This window comes from Aplidium turbinatum, chromosome 16 (assembly GCF_918807975.1).
Source record: "Aplidium turbinatum chromosome 16, kaAplTurb1.1, whole genome shotgun sequence".
In the NCBI taxonomy this organism is placed as follows: domain Eukaryota; kingdom Metazoa; phylum Chordata; class Ascidiacea; order Aplousobranchia; family Polyclinidae; genus Aplidium; species Aplidium turbinatum.
The window spans coordinates 20,836,833-20,861,293 of record NC_137487.1 but is presented as its reverse complement, the minus strand read 5'-3'; the positions used below and the strand labels follow the sequence as shown (position 1 = coordinate 20,861,293).

At 38.1% G+C, this 24,461-nt stretch overlaps 2 protein-coding genes across 2 annotated transcripts in view; both read right to left on the bottom strand.

The window, feature by feature from the left end:
- Positions 1 to 1,211: 1,211 nt before the first annotated feature.
- The window catches only part of LOC145785312 (uncharacterized), a 73,826-nt gene continuing 50,576 nt past the window's right edge, over positions 1,212 to 24,461 (bottom strand). The window contains exons 2-4 of the mRNA XM_082596978.1: positions 3,238 to 3,337; positions 2,430 to 2,496; positions 1,212 to 2,068 (exon numbers count right to left, since the gene is read on the bottom strand). Coding sequence (XP_082453104.1) covers positions 1,212 to 2,068; positions 2,430 to 2,496 — 924 coding nt within the window. The 5' untranslated portion in view covers positions 3,238 to 3,337. The remainder of the gene's footprint in view (positions 2,069 to 2,429; positions 2,497 to 3,237; positions 3,338 to 24,461) is intronic.
- LOC145785844 (uncharacterized) lies at positions 11,788 to 23,877 on the bottom strand. The gene is made up of 4 exons (XM_082597552.1): positions 23,836 to 23,877; positions 22,963 to 23,074; positions 20,587 to 20,656; positions 11,788 to 16,543 (listed from the first exon to the last, which is right to left on the bottom strand). Exons 2-4 carry the CDS (start codon positions 23,038 to 23,040, stop codon positions 15,693 to 15,695), a joined length of 999 nt encoding a protein of 332 aa, XP_082453678.1. The 5' UTR covers positions 23,041 to 23,074; positions 23,836 to 23,877; the 3' UTR covers positions 11,788 to 15,692.

The window sequence follows — 24,461 nt, the reverse complement described above, 5'->3', positions numbered from 1 at the left end:
ATTTGTGGCATCATAAATTATATTGTTTTTTACTATTTTGTAGTTCAAAGTAACACCGCATTTTTGGAGTTGCTTTGAACAGGTACATATTTTATATTGCGATCAGTTTTCATCCGATGGAGGTGTCAATACAAACAAAACTTTTTATTCTTAACCCGTTTTATTCAAGATCTAGCCAGAGATTCATAGTAATCCCTGAATCTAGCGAACAAAAAACATAGTAGGCCTATAGTTGTTTGATACCACCAGTGGTTTAACTGAGGCCTACTCTCCTCTTTCCTCCTACAAATCAGAGAATCGGAAGTAGTCACGATTGTTCACTAGAATGGTCTCAGTTTTATATTAAACAACATTTACCAACTTAGCTAAATACATCTTTTAAACTAGGCCATTTCCAGCCAACATTTTTGCTTTTTCTCAGGCGAGACAAAGCCGCCATCATCGTCCAGAGAGAGCATTTCAGCAAGTAGTTTTTGTCCATCATTTTCGACAATAGAAGATTGGCCAAGGATAGCAGTCTTGCTTATATTGACATGCTACCTGTCTAGTCGAACATTGCTTGGTTGCTTGTTACCGAGTTGATTGGTTATCTAGCCAACATATTTCTCCCAATCTAAGTTAATTAGAAAGATGGCTCTTTAGGATGAGAAATTGGTTTAGTTAAAACATAGGTGAGCTAAGTTTGAGGGAAAATGCAATAAAACGGAATTTAAAATTTTTGCAAGCTTTGTAAACGATGTTTTGCCGGCCGAACTATGTCTAATAACGATACTAAATATGAGAAAGCTGGCAACACAATGAGTCGATGATAGGCTACTTTGAACGGTGTTCAGGTAACTCTGACATTTCTAAAAAGTCCCCCAAACTCTAGAAATATTAAATTACAGAAAGTTTATTAATTGTAACTAAAAAATCTTCATAACAACAGATGCTTGTGATATTTCTAGCTTCTGAATAAAAATCCATGAACACTCTGCAAGTCTGGAAAACACTTTTAAGCTAAACCCTCAGGGTTTTGGTTAGATTTGAATCTTTATCCTCGGAGTGGCAAACCCTCTGATGGGTTCTTCCAATGAAAATGCAATGAAGTTAAAATAATTAAAGAAACTCAGGTTTCATGTTGTGATTGCTTCAACAAACATTGGTTGAACAATTTGCGGCGGTATTGTTGAGTACAATGCAGAATCTTTATCGAAAAGTACGGTTAAAAGTTAATTTGTATTTTGTGAAATTTTTCGTACAACATTTTGCAAATTGTTCAGAGAATTTGAAATTTTCGACGATTTGTTTTCTTCACTCGACCAATCACTGGCTGTGTTGTGGACTTCAATGGCTTTTGTGTAGGCGGTTTTGGCTTCAACAAGTTGGTTGGTATTTTCAAGAGCAACTCCCATGTTATTGTAGCAATGTCCAAACAGACGATACTGGTTGGCCTCAGCATGGAACACTGTCTTCATTAATGTAATTGCACATTTGTACATTGTAATGGATTTGTACCAATCTTTGACTTTATTGCAGCAAAAGCCAAATCGGTACAATAACCAACTAATTTGTTTACATTTAACTGTCAAGTCTACATCATTAATATTTTCCATGAAATCGATAATTTCTTCCATAAATGGAAATAGTTCTTTAATTTGTTCTTCTCTGCTATGTTTTGACAATTCTTCACATATTGACCCCATGACCCAACCAATATTTTCAAGCTTATCCAATCTACTTTCTCCTTCGTAGAGATTCTTAACAAATTGAAATCTACAACGAGCCAATAAGATTGCGCAATCGCATTCATTTGAATTTACAAATTTTAAGACTAGGTTTTTGATTTGCTGATTGTAAACGTCACGTGATTGATCAGTCAAGCGTGACGATTGATTTGCATCAACAATGGATGAAATTGTAACACAAACAACTTTCGCCTCTAAAATCTTCTCCAAACTCAAGAAGCATTCCGCTTGGTCAATGCTTGGTTGTAACTTCTCCCATCCCTCCACATGGTCGATGATTATTTGAAGGATTGCCACTGCATTATGGAACTTGTTTCGTTGCTGATTGGCCGCTGCTGAATCTGTCAAACAATACCTTGATAAAATGACTGTGGATATATTTGGAATGGAAACAAGTAGCCTAATCTTAGGCCTACATGAGTCTTTAATGGCACATCGTTGCTATATAAAGCACACTTACTGCCACGAATTGTCTCAAACTTGTAGGCCTGGTCTGGTTTGCTCTGACTACCATTTTGCTATCTAAATTAATATCCAACCTTGTGCTAGACCATCCTGAATTCCCTTTAATGGATTGGACAGACTTGTCGGTTTGCAGCCCTATTCATAACTGTTGCATTTTGCTTGTAATCAACCCGATGGTTGTTATTTCACCTTCATGAAGCCATGAGGGCAAAAATGTTTGAGTGACTTATTATTTACCTCGCAATTGAGCGATGGCTTGGGGAGTTATGGGATCTTCTTCATCAGCATGGTGGTTACCTGTCATCTGGAAAAGGGTTTAGCAAGTAAAAAAGTGTTGCAGATTGAAATAGAATATTTGCAGTGCCACAGCGAGCATCAATTAAGAACAACATGGTGATCTCTGATCAACCTTCGTCACGCCTCATTGATTGTGAGAATGTTTATCCTTGGACTGATACTTTTTATGAATATGTTGGTCAGTTTCACATGGGCTTACTTGTAGTGTAGGCTTCTTTTTTTTCTTCGTTTGAACCTCTGGGCCGAAGGTCTATCTTTTTACCACCCCAGATTCACAATGTTCCCGGACTAAGCTAGAAGGCTACTAGAGAGCAACCAGTCTTTGGTTTTATCATTCCCGTTAGCTATGTGTTTACACGCCCGGCTTAAGATCACGCGGCGCTGGTTCAACTCTCGGGGTGTGCGCTTGAGCGACGCACTCGAAGGACTGCTCTCCGTTAAGTGGCACCTGAGCAATGGAATAATTCCCCGGCAACAACATTTCAACAATCAAAAAACATCACATTAGGGAACTGTAATTAAAATTAATGGCCTCTGTTACAACATTCCATACTTATTCACGGAGATATGGTTTGACTCAAATAACAATACACTCAAGACGGATCGGCTCCTCATTTGTTTCTATCTTCCGAACTAAAATCTTTATAGAGATGGATGTGGTTTGTTTGAGGTTGTGGGCACATGAAGCAATGTTTCTACATTTGTAAAGGATTGGTCGTTGATTTTATTATTTTAACACAAGCTTCACCTTTTCTAAGCTTTCAATGACGTTTTCCAAGGTGATGTTTCGGGAAATCCCATCAACTCCGTTGCTAGGCAACGTAACAGGACTTCTGCAAGTTGGACATCTGCAATGAGTTTATTGCGGTTGTAACATATTCAGATTATTCACGACAAGCTCATGAAAAAGTTATGTAAATAACGATATGAACTTAGCGGATAGGTGAAGAAGCTATAGACCAGGGCTTCCCGATTCGTTTATCACCCCGCACCCCATGGGATTGATGAAGCCAATCTCGCACCCCCTGTTTTGAAGCAGAGTAGTTCTGGGAAAAAATTCAAAATACGTACGAAAACAACGCAGAAAAGCAGCTCACCGGCCTTTACATGGCTAACGAATAGGAAAAGGGGCAGCCTTCAACAACGTAATCACACAAAAATGCAAAAGCGAATAAAGAAATAACACAAACTGAGAACATAATGGCGTTAATCAAGATCTTTGAGCTTTCTCTTGCCTCTTCTTTGAAATTATCTGTTCGAAACGTGGAACCTTGTGGGACAATGCAATGCGCAGATCATTTTCGGGGTCCAGGGCGTTGCGGTATTTATTCTTTATGTAAAGTAGAGATGAAAATCCCGATTCACACAGCCAAGTGGTAGCAAACGGAACCAAAACTTGCAGTGCTTTCTTCGCCAGAGTTGGATACCCAGTTTGAACACTGCACCAGAAAGTTTCGAGTGAGCTGGACTCATAAAGCAGCTTTGTCGATTGGCATGCTTGCATGTCTATCAGATGTTCCTTATCTTCATCCTCATCTCCCATCTTCTCTAATTTGAAGGCAAAGGGGTTGATGATCCAAGCTTCCGGTTCTTCCAGATCTCCTGGGGAGAAATATCCGTCAAATGACTCTCTCAGGCTTTCCAAATGCTTACTAATTTCTGCCTTGACACTTTCTTCCAAGTCCAAGTTGCTGTGTTCCAGTATGACTTTCTCTAGCAAGGAAAAATTAGCGAAATTCTGCTGCAGGATACGCCGACTCCACAACGGCAGTTTCTGTCTGAAAGCACGCAACAAGCCACAAGCGGTCACAATATTCACATTCTTTCCCTGTATCGAACGATTTAGGTCATTTAGATGTTGGAAAACGTCCGCCAGGTATGCCAACATAGGAGCAAAGTTAGTAGATTCAAAAGTATGCACAAGAGCACTTTTTCGTTCCTGTAGAAATTGTTCAATTTCCAGTCTGCGCTCAAAAAACCTTTGCAAAACCTTACCTCTGGAGAGCCACCTGACGTCTGTATGAAATAGCAGCACAGAAGCACCGTCATCAAGATCACTGCAAAATGCTTTAAACAACCTGTGATTCAAAGCTCTTCCTCGAATATAATTAACAATTTTAACACACGAATCCATCACATTTTTCAGAGTAACGGGCAAAGTCTTTGATACAAGAGCTTGACGATGAAGAATACAATGAGTATTCATCACCTCTGGAATGTCATTTCGCATGAGAGTAACAAATCCGGACCGGTTTCCTAGCATAGCTGGAGCACCGTCTGTACAAATAGATCCGATAGCTTGCAGCGGAATGTCGTTAGTGTTAAAAAAGCTTCGAAAACATCGAAAATCGAAAACATCCCTTGCTGTTGTAGTTGTTTCGAGTGGTTTACCAAAAAGGAAATGTTCCTCGACGGCATCCCCCTTTACATAACGAACAAAAACCAAAAGTTGGCTGCAATTACTGACATCTATCGATTCATCCAACTGAACTGAGATCTTGGCGGAAGAAGCTTTGATATCTGACACAACTTGATCAAGAATATCAGCGCCAATATCACCAATTCTACTCCGGATAACATTGTTTGACAGAGGAATCTGTTGTAGTTTTTTAGCGGCCTCCTCACCCAGGACAGCCTTCACCATTTCCAAAGCACAGGGCTTGACAAGAGTCTCCGCAATAATGTGTGGCTTTTTCGTTTTTGCCACTTCGTATGCAACTTTGTACGATGCAAAAAGTAGAGGCTTGTCCACGGGAGCAAACCCTAACCTTGGAAGTGTTCCTTTGTTGTCATAGCGTGCCCTTTTAGCCTTCAAGGAATTAAGATCGTTGCCTGCTCTTTTGTTTCCACCGTGTTTAACTTGGAAATGTTGGCCAAGTTTTGATGGCTTCAGATTGCAATTGGAAAATACAGCATCGCAGAACATGCACTGTGGTCTGTCCATGCCATCCATGATTGTTTTAGTAAAACCATACTCGGTGTAATCTTCTTTCCATTTTCGAACTTTTTTAGTAGTCATGATGAAATTAGTTAGGCTGCTAGTGAAACACAGTTACTTAGGGATAAGCTACCATAAGGCTATCCTAAAGGTTACAGCCATTAGTAATTAGTTAGTAAGAGTTGCACTAATGACCAATCCTTGGTTTGCTTGCACTACCTGCCCGCTGCCCTGCCAAAAGCTGGCCACAAAACACCATTTAGGCCTACTTACTACATGCCAATTGTAAAAACTATAGAAACAATGCCCATTATCAACAACAAACATTATCAACAACAAACAGTTGCTAGTCAGGCCAATATCAGTTCTGTTTTTAGCCTGTCTAGTAGCTAACACTTTCCTTTTCGTAAGTCAGTCCACAGTCTACAACTCAACAACGTGAAAAACTTCGTTCTCGTTTAAAACGCATTAAATTGCCAATAATGAGCGAACAATTGCCAACAATGAGCAAATTGCTGACACAATATTATCGCATTATCCCTCCAACAATCACGTGACGATCGAACCACAGCCTTTTTGTTATCAATTACTTGTCAGGTGGTATTTTCTTGTTGTGCAGTGTGCTGTATGGGCCAACATAGAATGCTCTGAGAGATAATCACCACCTCCGTCGTCAAACAAAATCCATCTCTATATATGGAATAGCTCTTCTTGCTCGGTGGATTCTCGCACCCCCAGCAACAGCTTCTCGCACCCCCTGGGGGTGCGAGCACCCCCAATCGGGAAGCCCTGAAATAGATGAACGATTAAAAAATAAAAACGATTAAAAATAAGTCGTCCTTATAGTTCAGTAACTTCCATGATTTATAATCAGTCAGTTATTTCTAGAGTAAAGAAGGATTGTTCAATGGCTTATTCAAATAGAACTATGTTAGAACAGATAAATTTCTAACGCTCTGAAGTCTGAACAAGGTCAATCTCTTACAAAAGGCAGTTATGTAATGAGATATGTAAAATCTACTAATAAGAATTATCAACAAGTTAATATGTGCAACAACAGCCACAAAAAGACGTGCCAGGCTACTTTGTGTGATTATTTGAAGGATGTTGATTGTTGATTGGTCTCATCTTATGAAAATGGACGCACAAAACTAATCGATTTGTTTCATAATTTTAGGGTTTTAATCAAAAGCATAGCGTAACATGTCAGCAAATATAATCGAGGAGCTTCAATGCCCGATATGCATCGAAACCCTGCAGAAGCCCATTCGTATGCTCACGTGCGGGCATAATTTCTGCCACGCATGCCTTGTTAGAGTCTTTCAAGGTAATCAAGATAAAAGGTAAGCGGAAAGTTGTTGCTGAATTTACGCAAAGTTTCCACAGCAAAAATGAAAGTTTTTATCACAAAATTTTCTATCCACAAATATGATAGCTATTAAGAGTTCAATGTCAGCTTATACGGTAACTACGTACTCCCTGAATATATAATTCATATAAAAGTTTCAATCATAGTTTTATCCTTCCATTTTTATCTCCATAATAATTTAAATAATAACATTTCCTAAAAACGCTTATTGTCTTTCCAACTAACATAACTAGTCATAGTGGCCTTGTAGGCCTACTGCGTTGAGAATCTTTCTATTTCGCGTTCATTGTGAGAACACACAGCATGATGCAAAACAACAAATGGTTGGAAGCAGCGAGACTATAGAATCATCTGCTCTCATTGTAATGTATCATTAGCCCTATTTGTCTTGCGAAGACACTGTCGTGTGCTTTCGACGTCTCTCAATGTCGATTCGACGTCTCTCAATGCACCATGCAAGTCTTGCTAGTCATCCGAGGGCTCAGAGCATTGAGAGAATGAATCTGTCAATATGAGGCCCGGGTCTCCTACAAAAGATATTTTTGAAAAAAACATTATTAGCCTACTCAGAAGCACATGTGATGTTTTCTCCGTGGCTCCATAAGAGGATTCCGAGCCCCTAGGGTTTTATTGTCCGGATTTTACAATCACCATAAACTCCACTATCAATGCTACTGTCTAGGCTTCTATTTCTCACTGATGTTTTTGTGTATGGTTCCTCCAATCATTTCTTTGCTCATCCATTCGTGCCTTTGCCGTCCACTAACTCGTCAGTCGGTCTATACTTAGGCGAACACGCTGTCAACCCCCCCCCCCCCCCCTTTCTAAATTCCTGGCTACGCCACTCGGCAGCAGGGTACGCTTTATCAGATGTGCCAGTAGGCAATAGGCCTAGCCCCCCCTTCGCCTGCAGCAATGTCTTCGTTGCTCTGCGAATGTATTTGTGTATGATGGTCTCAAACTGCAGTGGAGAAAGATCTTTTTTAAAATTAAAGAGAATCAAAAACGAAGTTCGAAATTCTTCGAGGCAAGAGCGAGTTTCAAATCTTACGCTTCTAAGCATTGAACACGATATTTTGGATTCATTGAATGTTGAAGAATATTGATAAGCGATTTTGCCACGAGAAAAGCAAGAAAGCGTCAATTTTGGGTTGATATGAACAATTTTCTATGGCAGCAAACAAAATGACTACCGGTGCCGCGTACCAGATTGCAGTTTCATTTTTGATTAATGGCCTATACTCCTATGAATATGATTCTGTTTTTATCGTGTGAAGCTGACAAACAATTCACAGTTCATACATAAAGTTGCGGCCAAAAACAAACGTTTAGTTTGTTACGAAACGATTAAGCTTACGGTACTTTGATCGCTCTATATCTCAACAGTTTTGTGTTTAAGTATTCGACACCATTCACACCAAGCACTAAAAGTTTATTGTCATTCCTAAATTTGCTTTTCAACCAGAAAATGAATCTTTTCCGAAGAAATACTGTTGAAAATTAACCAGGTTTTTCCTCACAATTTTCTTGGGGCAAAATGGTTTGTTTTGAGCAGTAGGCCTACAGTACCGGTATTGCACAAAATGAACATGTTATCGTACAGCATATCAATAATCGCCTATAATTGTATGCAACGGCTAGGCTAGTCAAGACTAAGCTCAATACTGTACTAGTAAAGTTTGTCTCCAAAGCAATATTGTTAGCTTTTTTTTTTAAATACAGCTTTGGAATACATCAACTTTTCAACAAAGTTTGAATGCAATTTTTCAAAATTTGGGGTAGCTAAAACATGCTCAAAACGCAACAAATTTAATGCGACTTTTCAAATTTTACTGGAGAGAGACCCCCGCGAAATCGTTTGCAGCCCCACTGCTCACAAACAGCACCAGCCGCCACTGATATTTATAACGACCTCAGAATATCAGATATAACGATACCAGATTTCCACGAACCTAACGCTGAGACAGTGCACTGGTTGCAGCAATTGGAAGACGTTGCCCGAATTGTTGCCTCATAAACAGGAACAAGAAGACTGATTGCAACTCTTCGCATCTTTACTAAACTTATTCAACGACAACCTCTCGAAAATGAAACCTCCTTTCACGAGTGACAGTTTTTATGCAACTGTTGGCAGTCCATGGGCAGCAGCTGTGCGTTGTGAAGACGCTTTTGTAAAATAAAATATCGCTGAAACATCTGCTGATGATGTTGAGCTGGTATTAGAACGACTAATTTATCCAGATGGGCAGGACACGTTTGTTATAATTGAAGTCTCACTGGAAATAATTCTTCATTGAAGACATATGGTAGATTACTTTCTATTCCTCGTTGAAGAAAAGCTCATTGGCCTGAATCGAGCTGCAATTAGAAAACTAGGTCAAGCCCTGGACTCTCACTTCGTGCATGGCTTCATTTTGAGAAACGTTTTGCTTGTTCTATTCGTCTCCAGACGTTGAAACGATGTAGAAAACGACTGGTTGGTTGTCTGGGATGATACAAATTTGAACGCAGCCCACTTTGTCTCATCTTATTATAGTAGCTTACCATTGTTATGAAATCTGTGCGAACGAGTCAAGCTGTCGTCCATCATCCAGATGATAAATCCGGTCTCAATGGAATTCTTACATTCTTTTTATCCTCAAATATTCGCTTGTATAATTATTATTATTCGAAATGTTTAGTCCACAGGGGTAATCTGAATAAATGGATATTTGTAGGCTACTGCATATAACTATTACGTCCATACATGGAAAGTTTGATTTTCTTACACGAATTCCTTAAAACTGAGAATATTTCTGACTCTATGCCACCGAAACGCGTATTATAAGAGAAGCTTCCATTAATATCGAGGGCTGTGAAGTCGGAGTCGGTGGGATTTTGGCGTGTCCGGAGTTGGAATCGATAAAAAAAATGTTAAAAGACTGCGACTTTATAAAAAACGATGAAGAATAAAATGTTTGTTTGCAATCTATATTTTTAAAATATTATTTCACCCCAAATCTTTACCAGAAAATGTTGGTGATGTTGCTGTGTTGGTTCTTGTGAGTTTTGTGTTGTTCAGTTTCAGTTTTGTCAATGGGTTTGGGATTTGGTTTTAAATCTTTATCCTCGGACAGACAAAGCCTTGATGACTTATTCCTGGTAGTTTCGCATACTTGTAGACTGTAGAGGCTCTTGACGCATGGCCGGTTACCAAGATTGACAGAGTGAGGTTTTCCGATTGTTGAAGTGTTGTTGTCGGGGAATCATTCCATTCACTAGGTGCCACTGAATGGAGAGCAGTCCTGAAATGCGTTGCTCAAGCGCACTCCCCGAGGGCCGAACCAGTGCCGCGTGATCTTGATCCGGACGGGTAACAACTGAGCTAACAGGGCAGACAAAGAAGTGTTAGTTCTTGTCAGTTTAGTGAAACTCGAGGTTTCAATTTTGAATACAAATGGAATGAAATTTATTTTTGAAAAATGAAAAAGGACAAAAATTTAGAAAAACTTTGCATCCGTTTAAAATCTGGCAACACTAAAGCCAGAGTCGACCAGATATAAATTGAGGAATCGGAGTTGTACAATTTTTGCCCGACTCCACTGACATGTTATATCTCGTTACAGGGTTTTGATTACGCATATAAAATTATTTCTACTTGAGCAGGAGGAGTTTTGCTTTACATTTCAATCAACCGTAAACTTAAAGTTGTAAACGATTCAATGGACGGTGGCGACTGTGGAAACTTATGGCCTTGCATTTTTGTGATTAATTTTCGATGTAAACGCGCAACGATTGGTGCTGTTTGTCGGAAACCTCAATCAAATCAAATTGAGTTTGCTGAAGCTCTCGACGCTACTTTGAATAAACTGAACAGCAAAATAAAAGTAATATCTTTCTGGGAGATTTTAATATCTATGTGTTTAATCCGAAGTGATCTTCCCTCTCCAATAACTAGGTCACAACTGTAGATACAAACGACCTGTTTCAGCCTAATGCTGTTGGTTGGCTAATGGCTATGGTTACTGATTCCAGTGATTACTGGACCACCAACCATAGGCGTAGCCAGGGGGGGGCGAAAGGGGCCATGGCCCCCCCAAAATTTTCGAAGTTTGGATTCCGAAGTTGAGCCCTTTGTTGAAAATATAATAAAATTTGCAGAAATTTATAACGTTTTCCAAGACATCTGGCTATTAACACCCCAAGGACTTGTTTTAGACACACAGAAAGACACCAATAAACATTGCAAATCGTAAATCACGCAAAATTTTCTGGATTTAAGTTTCTTTTAACTAATTTGTGGAAGCAATTTCAGAATGGCTTACTCTGTTGGGTTTTTCTGTAGCTGAGTTTTTGGTGTTCTCTAGTTTTAGCCGCAGATTTTGACCGTTCGTGTGTAAGAGCTACCTTTAATAAGTTAATAGCTGTTTATCTGCTAATAAATTTCATACAAATATTACTCTAAAAGTGTTTCCAGAAAGCGCTATAATCCATTTATTTAAGTGTAATTTTGCAAAAATTTTCCGGGGGAGCATGCCCCCGGACCCCCCTAGAATACGCGTGCCTTCGGCACGCTCTAACCCCCACCAGTTTCATTGTTTTCCCTTGCTCAAGCCACCAGGATACGCCACTGCACATCAGATGGCGATGTCTTAAATCAAACACTTTGTCGTTCTCTTCAATTCATCAAATATTTGGCCCCCCCCAAATTTTTTTCCTGGCTACGCCACTGCCACCAACCATGTCAACGCTAGTCCCTACGATATACATGGCAAGAATTAGTAACGAAACTTGCAAGTAAAAAAGTAGCCTAAGCATGAAAAGTGAGATTTTGACGTAAGCTGTATCAATGCAATAGGATTGTGTAAATTTTGATTATCATTTAATTTTGAACTGCAGCTTACTACTGTAAAATAATTTCACCAATAACAATTTAAGTTAGAAAAACGACAAGTTCATTAACTTTTATTATTCACTTTTTACAGCACAGTAAAATGTAAAACAACGGGGCACAGAAATTGTACCTTGCCTAGGTGCGTGCAAGATAGCATTGCGTCCGCTCTGCTTTCAAGTATGTTAACTGACAGTCTGAATGGTAAATTCTCTCAGTTAATTCATGTAGTAAAAGTGTAATTGACAACAATGCTTCACTCAAAAAAACGTTACAGGACAATAACAAATTACGAAGGAAACCTTGAGTACGGTAACTACTGTATTAGTATAACAAGTTAGATGTCAATAAAAAATTAAACATCGGACTTGAGACGCAACAAAGTAAATGAGATTAACGACTTGTGCGGAAGCTTGACCACTGTGGTGTCGGTGGAATTGCGTTGCATCTGTGATCGCGGTGTTGCGTATTGTGTCACAATGGGCGCAAAACATAACATGATTAGCTTAGTGTTTACCAACGTTACTTTTTTAGAATAGCTTATAATAACAATATTAATTTATTTCACACCAGTTGGGTGTAAAATAGAGTCGATAAAAATTCTGCATAATTGGTCATTTTCAGCCAATTGTCTCAGTTCTTGCGGCTGTGCTTTGTAAGAGATCAAACCTTCGCATGAATGTTTCTGCTCGTCTTGCTTCAAAATGAGCCTGTAGCCTACCTAAGATCAAATTTTTTGTTGCAATGCATCATGCGTATGATCCGTTATAAAAACAGCAAGCCTGACGTCCTGACTTATCTAGCAGTTTATAAGCTGCTATTTTATTGCAACTCATGTTGGAACGTTTTATGTAATAAAAAGCATCACAAAGGTAACGACAAGTCGTTTGTCCTGATCGTGCACATTGCAACCGTTGCTTCATATTCATGAAAGTTGCTCTAGTAGCGCGATCGCCTTCCCAACCTGAAGTTGCATCGGTAGAGCTTGAAGCCAGATAGTAATGAGGTCGTTAAGGCCCGTAACGCAAGACATCTCTAAAAATGAGACACCTCTCAAATAGAAGAACTAACCATGGGGAAAAAGTACCAGTAATTTAATTGAGAAGTCATGTTTCTCTAAAAAAGCAAAAGCTGTTCTAAAAGGGTTTAGGTACAAATGCTTTATGTTTTCTTCAACTTTACGGGCCTCCTGGAAAGGGGTTAGCCTTTAAAATCATCCCGAATCTCAAAGCACCCTCTGCCAACTGTATGTACGTTACTACGGTAACATTTTTATATCCGCTCTCTTGAAAATGATTTCGTAAGTTGTAATCTTGTCTGGCAATGTCGGTGTTAGTTAGCAAGCAAACTAAGCCAATATTGTCAAGCGGTTTACCACAAAAAGCGTTGCACCTACAGGGCTGTGAACGAATTCAAGACGGCTATCAGCTCTCTTGTTAAATGTTATTTAATACACAAAGTTTTGCATTAAACATCGAATCACGGTGAAGTAAGGTTTGGCACGACTAAAAATTTCAAGTCAATCCAGATGCTAACTCAAAAGATCACTATTATCGCAACATCTTACAAGCTTTGAAGTTGAAAATGCACAAAACAATCAAAAACAATTACGAAAATAATGCACATTTTTAATAATCTACAGCTTAATTATACAGCTCTACTCTAAGTGACTTTTACAAAAATAATGTAAGTAGGCTATGTGAATAGGTCAGATTTTAAGGCCAAGAAAAATTGCTACTTTACACCAGTCAATAAAAACAGAACTCCAATGCAACTTTTTAAATTTTTAAATCGTTGACGGCCAAAAAGATTGGTGAAAAAATTGCAACTTGCTTAGCCGAAAGGCTACGTTTAAAAAAAATGTTTCCACCAGGAAAAGCTTCTCCCGTTTTGACTACATCACTAAAGTAACCCATTCAGCAAATGTCAATAAACACCATCTTGATTGTAAGTGCTTTTCACAAAGTACAAAATGATAATTCAAGACATCTTAAATACATCATCATATTATGTTAGCAATATCAGCAAAAATCACATAGAAATGAAAAGCTACGTATAAGCCGCGAACTAAGTAAGTGCACCACATAGAGACGATTCAAACCCCTTGTCCAATATTTTAAACAGAGAGATTGTTTACCATTGTATTTTGATAAATAAAATGACTTGCATTTTTCTGGTGACTATAGCCTACTAGGTTACCTCCTGATGTTAAGGATGGCCATTGGTCCATTATTATTATTATTTTGTTTTTATATTTCTATGCACTAAAACATAATACTGAACAACTGCAAACTTTAACAGAAATGGCTTTTTGTGTTCCTACACGTATTGTTGCTGCTGGTGTCAAAAATTATCATCATTTTTAAGTTCTTAAAGATAATCGCAAGGAAAAAAAAAATTTGTTGGCTCCTCATAAACTCAACAAGTTTTAAAACATTAACGCTTTGGTAAACTCTTTCGGTGTCGAAAAAATACTAGGCTACAGTTCAAGAAGAACTGTAGCATTTTTTATCAAAACATTGGTACAAAGGAAAACGCAAAAATATTGTGCAGCTACAAAATAAGAATTAATGGAGTACTTTCAAAAACTAACAGGAAACAAAATTTGGGTCAATTCATGTCAATTGGAATCAGCGCAAATCATTCCAAGAAAATTGACGTGGATTTCTCATTTAAAAAGATTTAGTAAAAATTGTTAACCATTGTAGCCTAAGTACGGTATGCGTTGTATAATTTGAAGTCTAATTGGTGAGCATGTTTTGTTGTAATGCCTGGTATACGTCTTGGTTGATTTGCTCTTATAAATGTATCACTAGTTCAGCAACTATTCTAGTTCAATAACTAGTCGCGACGAAAATAGTTCGAGAAAATTTCTCTAACAACGCGATGTACAATAGCGACCGTTTACAGCGAAATATGAATAATAAATTTCTTTTTCACAGCAACTTTCTATGAAACTTGCAGTGTCAGTGCGATGTTGCAAAGTTTAATCAGTGTCAACTAACTACAATAACTTGCCAGCAGATGACGTTTAAGATTTTACAAGTTAGAAACAAAGCTTTGTGGGCGAAAATCACTCACAAAAATATATCGAATGACAGACAATGACATAATACAAACCAAAACACTTTACTAAAATACTTCAATCTTGTGTTACATTAAATGTAGTTACTATTCACTCATGTTCAAGCTGTTTGACCTTTAGTGGAATCATCAGAAGGTTATTACTCAAATATAATTCTATTTGAATAATAACCTTCTGATGATTCCACTAAGAATGCAACAGCTTGTTAAGGTTTTTAGTGAATAATAACTGTAATTTGTGTCATTCGCTCTGCTTGGCCTTGAGCACTTGTAGAATTAGCAGCATTTGCTGCTCAATCTTCAGTTAGATTACAAGTTAAAGTAAGTGCAAAATTAAAAATCAAATGGCGCAGGCATAAAGCGTATCTTCTTCCCGTTTAAAATCAATCAATCAATCATTTTATTTTTTGTCATTAACGCGTCCGGGACGAAAATAATACTAACTACAAAAATCGATATAGACCTACCAGCACGTTAATGAACGGGAAAAGGTGCCAAAACCTTGAGAGGTTTAAAACGTGCCTGAATGGTGAATCATGTAGTAGGCCATATGTCTGTAGTTAGCACGGCCACAAAACCCAAAAAACAAATAACAAAAAAAAAACAGAGAGAAGCACACATGTAGTAATGAATGACAGCCTAATGAAAAGTGTTGTGGATTGAATTTTCCAGTTCCAATATTGATGTGGATGAGAAGTCATAATAATAATAATAGGATGGAGAACAAAACCGGACATAAAAGAAACCCGTCCTCAGGCAAAAGCCCGTTTCGATGTGGCCCAGGAGAGCAGGTGTTGAGCTCTTTCTATGGTCAGACTGCACATTACATAGTAGCCATTTACGTATTAAAAAGTTAATTCATGATTTTTCCAAAAAAACATTTGAAGCAACTGTTTTTATCCAAGTAGGCTAAGCTAAATTTTTATTAAGCGGTTTAGCTTCTCAATACTCCTCGATTATCTTTTCCATGTTCACCAAATTTTTCCAGGCAATAAAACAATTTTCAAATTCTTCCTCATTGCTCGACCAATCACAAACCGTGTAATAAATTTGACAGGCTTTGTAGTAAGCGGCTCTTGCTTGATACACTTGGTTGGTCATTTCAAAGGCGTATCCCAAACTATTGTGGCAATGACCATATACACCAAACAGCTTTGCTTCAACATGGAACACTGTCTTCATTAATGCGATTGCACATTGGTGCAATATTATCGAATTCGACCAATCCTCTACATTGTTGCAACAGAATCCAAACCGATGTAAAACCCAGGCGATTGATTTACATTTAAATTGTAAATCTGCATCGTTAGTGTGCTGCATAAACTCAAGGACTTCCTCCATGAATAAATATTGTTCTTTAAATTGTTCTTGTTTCCCTTGGTCTTTCATTTTCTCAGATATATTGCCCATCAACTCACCAATATTGATAAGCTCGGCCAACCTAATTTCTCCCACGCAGTGGTTAGTAACAAATTGAAATCTGCAGCGAACCAATGAGATTGAGCAATCACATTCTGTCACATTTGAAAACTTCGTAATCAAGCTGTCAATACTCCCACCAAAAACATTACATAATGGGTCGGTCAAGCGTGACGATTGATTTGCATCAACAATAGATGCAATCAATACACAACTTGCTTGCGCTTTTGAAATCTTTCCCAAACGCAGCCAGCATTCCGCTTGGTAGATGCTTGGTTGTAACTTGTCCCATCCTTCGACATGGTCGATGATTATTTGCAGGGTTTCCACCGCTTTTTGGAAGTCGTTTTGGTGTAGGTACGTCGATGCTGATTCTGTTAAACAATTATGTTATTGAAGCGATGGCGGATTGGTTTTGCGGAGTTGTAGGAGGACAAACGCAACGCTTCGTTAGCAGTTAGGTTCGTCAGAATAAAAAGGAAACGTAGTGATTGTAAATTTATTCAACAGAAAAGAAGTTCTTTCAGATTTGATCAGAATGTAAGAGTTACCATTGCGATTTTACGCACCAGTTAGCACAGGCTACTGCTGATTGATTGAATCTTTATCCTCGGACTGGGAAAGCTTCTTGCAGAGCTTAATTCTGGCAGTTTCGCATACTTCTAGAGCAGTGGTTCCCAACCTTTTTGTTGTCACGGACCCCTTTAGACAAATTATTAATTCTGCGGACCCCTACCTACATTTTGCCTGAAACTCAATTAACATACTATTGACTATTGTAATAATTATGTTACTCAACTACTGTATGGTGTCATATTGCATTGCCGCTGTGACTGCTGCGGCAAATATCAGGTTGAACAGTTGCTCAAATAAGAAAATGAATGGATTGTTCAAGAAATGTCAGCAGTATTTGAATATTAAGGTGACCCACAGTGCCATGCCAAAACTTTTTCAACGTAAGCAAATTTAATGAGATGGTTGTTGTTGCCTTTCCTGAACTAAACGACTGAACTGCGGTTGAGTTTTTGACAATGCAACACACATGTCATCTTCAACATCCACTGTCCAGGCGATTTCGATGTCGTTTTTATTGTAGCAAGAGCTGAGAATCCTGCCTCGCAAAGGTTATGTGGTTATGAATGGTAACAAAACAATAATCGTTTGCTTTTTGCCAAGAATGGGTAGGTTTGCAGTTGTGAGCACCAAAATTCTTCCACAGTTTTTGAATGAAACTCAATGCATAATAACTCTTTTGATCTCAAATCAACTAGGTCATCTTTGCTGAGATCGTCATCGCTAATGTTGTTCAAGTCAAAAAAAAAGGATTTCGAATCTATGTTTCAACTTCGTTGGGCAGGTGTTCTAAATTAAAATAACGTTGAAATGAGATTTGCAGGGTTTCAAGTGTGCGCAAAATTGTCTCTCATAGAGATTGAAAGAGTAGGCTACATTTTCTTTGAGTTTCATCCATCAAGATAAGATCTTCTAACATTGGAAAGTTAGCGTAATTACCTGCTTCCAATCTGTGTTTCCAAACCGGCAACTTGGCAAAAAACGCTTTCAGTTTTTGGGCTGCATCAATTATTGTCACACCTGGTCCTTGAATGCCACGATTAACATTGTTAATATGACCGAAAATATCGGCTAAGTAGGCCATGCCGTATAGAAAACTTTTAATCTCGAACAATTTTGAGATAGGACTTCCTTTTGCTTTCAGAAGAGTTGATACCGGTACCTCATTTTTAGCTGCTGCGGTCGTTTTAAAACTTCTTAAGATAACCAACGTAGCCTACCTCAGAATGATATAAAAGTACTCCGTCATCTGACCCTACTTCTTGATAGAGCGCTTTAAAAGTACAGTGGTTTACAGCTCTGCTTTTGATGAATTTACAACTTTCACGCAATTCGTCAGAATTTCTTTGAGACTTGCTAGTAAAGGTTTTGCTGCTAAGGCGTAGGGGAGAGTGCCCAACAGTGCCCCGGGTGCCTTCAGTGCCTCTCCCATCGTTTTTCGCAATAGGTGACAAATTATTCACTCAACCGTACATTACCATGGTCACGTGGTCCGTAGAAGCTAAGTTAGGCAGAAATATGTCATTGCTTGTTGTTGGCAGAAATGAAAGTTTGTTTTAGGGGGTAAAAAGTAAATTTTCAGTACTTTATAACTTTTTTTGTTGCAGTTTTTACGGTGGCTTCAGGGATGCTTCACAAGTTTTTCATGCTTTGTCGGTCACTAGACTAGGTTTCAGTAATAACGTTTCAGATTGTAGGCCTCGGTAAAAAAAACTGACGCCATTTTATCTTGTAGGCCCGTGGTTCCAACAGTGCCCCACCCAGAGGTCTCCTACAGTGCCCCGGTGGAGCACTGTTGGAAGCCATGAGATTTTATTAATCAATATGCAGTGCCAAAATGATTATCAACATTTTATGAAATAAAAATAACAATAAAAACAGAAATAAAAACAATTGAACTGAACTATGTTATATCAACAATATTATAGGTGTTGGGGAGTTTTTGGTAGCCTACGTTTCGGCTGTGGAAGAAGCTTCGTGCCTGAACTATATGTGAGCCTATTGTTTAGTAATTTTGTCTGTCAAATTTGGTTATTTTGCTCCATAAACAAAGCGATTTCTTGTGAACCACATGTCATTATAGGCCTACTAAAGTGTGTTGTGTCTGTATCTTGTGTTAATCATACCTTCCATGTCGGCCAAAGCAATGATGTCTTTAATCTCCTGCATTGCATGTTCTTTCACTGATTGACTGTTGAATAAACACCTTCCTTGTCATTGCAATTGGTAGTTAGGTCATAACACCAAAGCTTTTAAAAAGGTAATTACAGCTCTAATTAAATCAACTTGGGCTGTTCTATAAACTACAGCTCAGTGTGTTCGCATGGTTCCTTGGAACCTATTCGCATTCTTTCGTTCAAGCACAGTCACCACGACGTGCAGATAACGTGTCCTACATGTTATGATAATTGTTGCTGTTAGGCCTATAGTTTGTGTCTGTGATAATTGTGTAGCATATGTACCACTTTTAAAAGGTTTTGTCTTGACCTGACCAGCTCAGTGACATCCATCATGTAAAGCAATACCGGTACTAACACAAGTTTCATACCTAGGGGAATCATTGCAAAGAGAGTGGCTCAACATTGCAACTAAAGACACCAATTACTTTGATAGGGGCACTGTTGGATACCATATCCAACAGTGCCCCACTTTGACAGGTGATTTTTAAAGCCTGATTATGAAAAGTGTGTACAACTTTTAAACTTTTTTTTATGTGGAAATACTAAAGAAAAGGAGGAATTTTCATAATAGAAAAAAAAATTTGAAATTTTTTTTTTTTTTGATGTCTAAACCTCAATTTTCCAAAAAGCGGGGCACTGTTGGACACTCTCTCCTACCTGTGCAAGAAGCAATGGGTAACAACCACACGAAGAGCTTCGTTTTTTACTAAAGCAGCAAATCCGAATTGTTCCCGAGCATAGCTGGTGCTCCATCCGTGCATATAGAACAAAGTTTTTTTTTCTCCAAAATTCATCAAAGTAATCACGGGCCCCAAATGCTTTCTCACGGACCTCCAAGGGGTCCGCGAACCCCAGGTTGGGAACCACTGTTCTAGAGGCTTTGAACCACTGACGCAGGCCCGATCGCGAAATTATTTTTCTCACAAACTTTTTGTTACTTCGCATAGAGTTTGTATTTATATCGTGTGAATGCAAAAGTTTTTCGTTGGCTTGTTTGGTTCAGTGGTTTCGTTTTTTGCCTTATGTTCGTGAGGACATCAGTTCGACGCCCATCGAAGTCATTTTTTTCCATTACATTAATTTTTGCGGTGCACAAAAGCTTTTCAAAAACAGTAAGGTTAGGATTAATGGGTTAGGGTTAATTCTTAATCAATTCGGAAAATCTTACTTTTAGTCTAGTGACCAGAATCAATTTCTTTTCTCAACTTTTTTAAACTTGACTAGACTAGGTGTATCTCCAGGCTACGTTTTTTAAAGTTTACTGTTTAGATTTGGACTTGGAGGGCAAAAATTGGTAAAAACAGTTACGCGCTCCGCGCGGTAACCAGTAATGGCTACATTTACAGAAATATGCAAATAAGACAAAAAGTTCGTGGAAAAAAAATTTGCGGCCCGGTAAGCGAGGTTGAAAGAGTGATGCTTCCGCTTGTTGCTGGGAAATTATTCCATCCATTAGATGCCGCTGAATGGAAAGCAATCCTTACTGTGCGTTGCTCAAACGTAGGCTATACCAAGAGAGTTAAACCAGCGCTGCTTGATCTTAAGTCGGGAGCTAAATCGCTCAGCTAACGGTGCTGACAATCCTCTTAACACAAACGCTGCCTTCATTACTCGGTGTTCACCGACCAAACGTTGACACGCTATACAAACATTACATTTCTTACCCTGCAATATCTTGATGTCAGCAAAGGTAATTGGTTTCTGTTTTTCATCAGCTACTTTAGCTATCTTTACCTAAACATGATTTCATTAACTGCAACACAGCGTGGCACTTCGACTGATCAAGTTAAAACTTTCATCATTTGTTCATTAATTTTCACAAAGGTATAGCTTTTTAGCAGCATCACGACCACTTGTCACAATCAATATGCGTAGCTTGGACGGCAGGTTACATTCTTGTTCTAGAGTTGATTGTGTAATCTTGTGGTGGTGTTTCGTCGATTACAGTTCTATAGTAATCTCTAACTACGTAATCTTTAATTGTGAAACTTGCTTCTAAAAGATTTTGCGTTCGTGAGATTCTAGAAACGTCTTTGACTTAATTGTTGACCAAACGAATGAGTTCTGATGGTGTAATATTACCATAGTCTGTGGAAGCTTCTGGTCAAAGCATACCTGTTATAAATAGCCGCAAGAGTTGAGTATGATTTTTTAGAGTTGTGTATTATGGGAAGAAGTTGTAACGAAAAGTATATTGAAGACGATTGTAGAGTTCCAGCCGATATTGAATATATTGTAAAAGTGAAAGTTATTGCCAACTGTAAAATAGCTGTTGCAAGTAACTGTAGATTTATTTTGAAATCGATGAAGACGTTTGCTGTTCAGGATTTGATTTCTTTATGTTACCATTTAAGAACCTTGGTTGAACCAAGTTTAAGAAGTTTGATCTATCAATCATCTCAGAAGTAGCCTAGAACTATTCGACCATTTATCTGCGAGTTTTACGTTTAATTATACCAATAAATTACGTCATCAATATTTCCCAATTCTCTTTACGTGTAAGAATTAGAAAGAATTGTGAACAGCAAACGTCTTCGTCGGTATCAAATAAATAAGCAATAAAGTATGCAACATTTACTTTACAATTGGCAATAACTTCCACTTTTACAAACTATTCAATATCGGCTGGAACTCTGTAATCGTCTTCAATATGCTTTTCATTACAACTTCTAATTCCCATAATACACAACTCTAAAATCTTCTGGAAGCAAGTTTTGCTATAAAAGATTACATAATTAATTACACAATTAAATAGTTCACCCTTAGAACAAGAATGCGGCCTGTCCTCCAAGCTTCGGGTATTGATTGTGACATTAAAAGGCAATATTATCAAGCTTGAGCGCAACAAAGAAGTTTCATAGAACATTACAAGTAAGAGAGAAAAAATAGGCTATCTTGCCAGATATTTTGTAGTACAATTTAGGTGGAGAGGTTGCTTTTTTCCATCGAAATATGATTTGATCCATCGACTCCGATTGCAACTGAACATCCATCAAATTCGGTCTCGCACCAAGAACTTACATTGAGGCGGTCACAGAGAAGACGCCAACCACCCCTTCGTTATGGGTGGTCATAAAAGTTTATTAGGGAGGTGTTGTGCATTTTGGTTAATATACGTTGAATTTATATACCTTACTTTCGTTCTTCTTAGGTCTTCTCTTTGCGTTGTATTCATTCGCATGCTTTGTTATTCAGCGCTTCTCGTTTTGTGTTTACTTAGAGGTTTCACGCTATATCTTTGTTGTATTAGATTACATTTTTTATAATAAAATAGAACAGTGACTCGCAGGGCCGGATTTAGCTGATGGGGGGCCCGGGGCACTTTTAGATCGGGGGGCCCCCGTGCAAAAACATTTTTCGCGAAAAACCATCTCTACGTCTACAGTAGCATCAGTCCAGTACTGCACAGCATTTTGAAGAAACTTTAAAGGCCAAAAGGAAAAAAATAACACAAAATCACATTTTTTCCACATAGGGGGGCCCTTCAAAAGTCGGGGGGCCCGGGGCAACTGCCCCCTCTGCCCCCCCCCCTAAATCCGGGCCTGGTGACTCGTTGAATGAGTGTAAAATAAGCAAGGAGAAAAATCATGAACCATACACTCCAACAACTATTAAATTGCTGTCTCATAAGCAAGAAGAAGAATGGTTCTGTGCACCGCCTTAAAGCCAACCAATACTATATAGATTTGTGGCAATTATCCAAAAAATGTTGAAAACAAATAATTAGTTTAATTGTATTTATATCTGATAATAATCGCATCGAAGACAATGTCAATAGGCCTATATCAAGGTATTGAATAAGGTAAAAGCGACAAAACGCGAACATTAAAACATGTTCGAGTCAGAAACAAGTTAAATAAGTTATTAAATTGAAAATTTGGCACAGTCGCAATACCACCAGAATACAGATATGATGAAAAAAAAATGATGAAAATTAACAAGTTGATATGTTTTTTAACCGTAAACAGACATAACTCAGCAACAACACTACAGTACATTTAACATAAAAAACAAATTGATATGTTTTGCACAGACTTTACCTTCTGCAATCTCTCCATCACCAAATTTTCCAAAGCAAAATTTCTTGAAATGCTTTCCAACATATTTCCCGGAATCATTATGTCTTGCCTGCAGGTTGGGCACGTCGGGAATCTGCAGGAGTTTCGTATTTTAGCATCGAACACGACTGCATCAGATAAAATCCATCTTCATAGACTATTATTTAAAAAGTAAAAACAAAAAGATCAGCAACTCTCAAAGTGCAACCATCTCTTTTCCTTACAATTTTATGTAATTGTTTGAAGGTTTCATTGAAGCTAAACTGGGGGTCAACTTTTAAAACAACAAGGCTCATTCCACTGTTGTTTAAATTAAAGTAGGCTATGGTTAGGAATATACAGACCAATAAGGTTCTATACAAAGACATAAAGCTACGTTTATCGAGGATCTGAGGGCAAAAGTTGATTTGATGCTATTGTGTGTTAACTCTTTTGCACCCAGAATCATTTGAACACGATGCTCGTGAATGATGGGCACAAAGCTTTATTGTGTAACAAAACATCAATAATTAACCCCTTTTAAATGCGTTTTGCTAGATGTTAAATATCAAGATCGTTGGGGACAAGGTTTGAAATTGGAAAAACGTTCCAGTTTTAAAATTTATTTCAGAAATCAAGCCCTGTAAGGAAGTCGGGCAAAACTGCTATTGTTTTTTTTTCAAAGTCGCAAAACGTAAGGCAGAGTTAACATATTCATCCGCCAAGTAGCCACGTATAACAGTATAACACAAAAGAAACGTCAAAAATAGCAAACACGTATACTGGTAACCTTGAAGAAGTAATTACAAAACTACAAAACTTACAAAACATTGCTAAAAACCTCACAGTTTTTAGCAAAAAATATTTTCTGCTTACCTTTCATTTGAGTTATTCTGGAATAGATTCTCCAGACATTGGTGGCAAAAATTATGTCCGCACGCCAACATGCGGATGGGCTTCTTCAAAGTATCCCTACAAATGGGGCATAGCATTTCTTCACTGATGTTTGTAGCCATGTTAGGTTGTTTTAAACCACTCTTTTCTAGTGTAGAAGAAGTCTCACCAAATGTAGAAAATATCAATTTATTTATTAGTTTCCGACGCAAATTGCGACTCTTCTTGTCTCGACTAAACTTGTTCGACAAAAAGTTTGTAGGCTACACTGAAATCTCCTTTCACTAGTGATAGTTTTCCTAGTCTGATAAGAAAACATAAATTAAACTGAGGTTTGAGATTTGATGATGCAACATCACACCCAAGCGTGTCTCTGCTTTGATTTTCTCTGAAGATTCAAAACAGACACCTTTTTACGTTCAAATTGTTTCAAGACCACAACTTGTCCGAACTTGAAAAAGTCAAACTGAAGCCTAAAACGTTTTCTATGAGGATAAGGCTTACCAAAAATAAAGTAGTTAGTTGATCAGAGCATAAATTTCGCTCGAGTAAGTTACACATTAATGATTTACTACCTAGAGGTCAAGACAACATACAATGGGATTTCA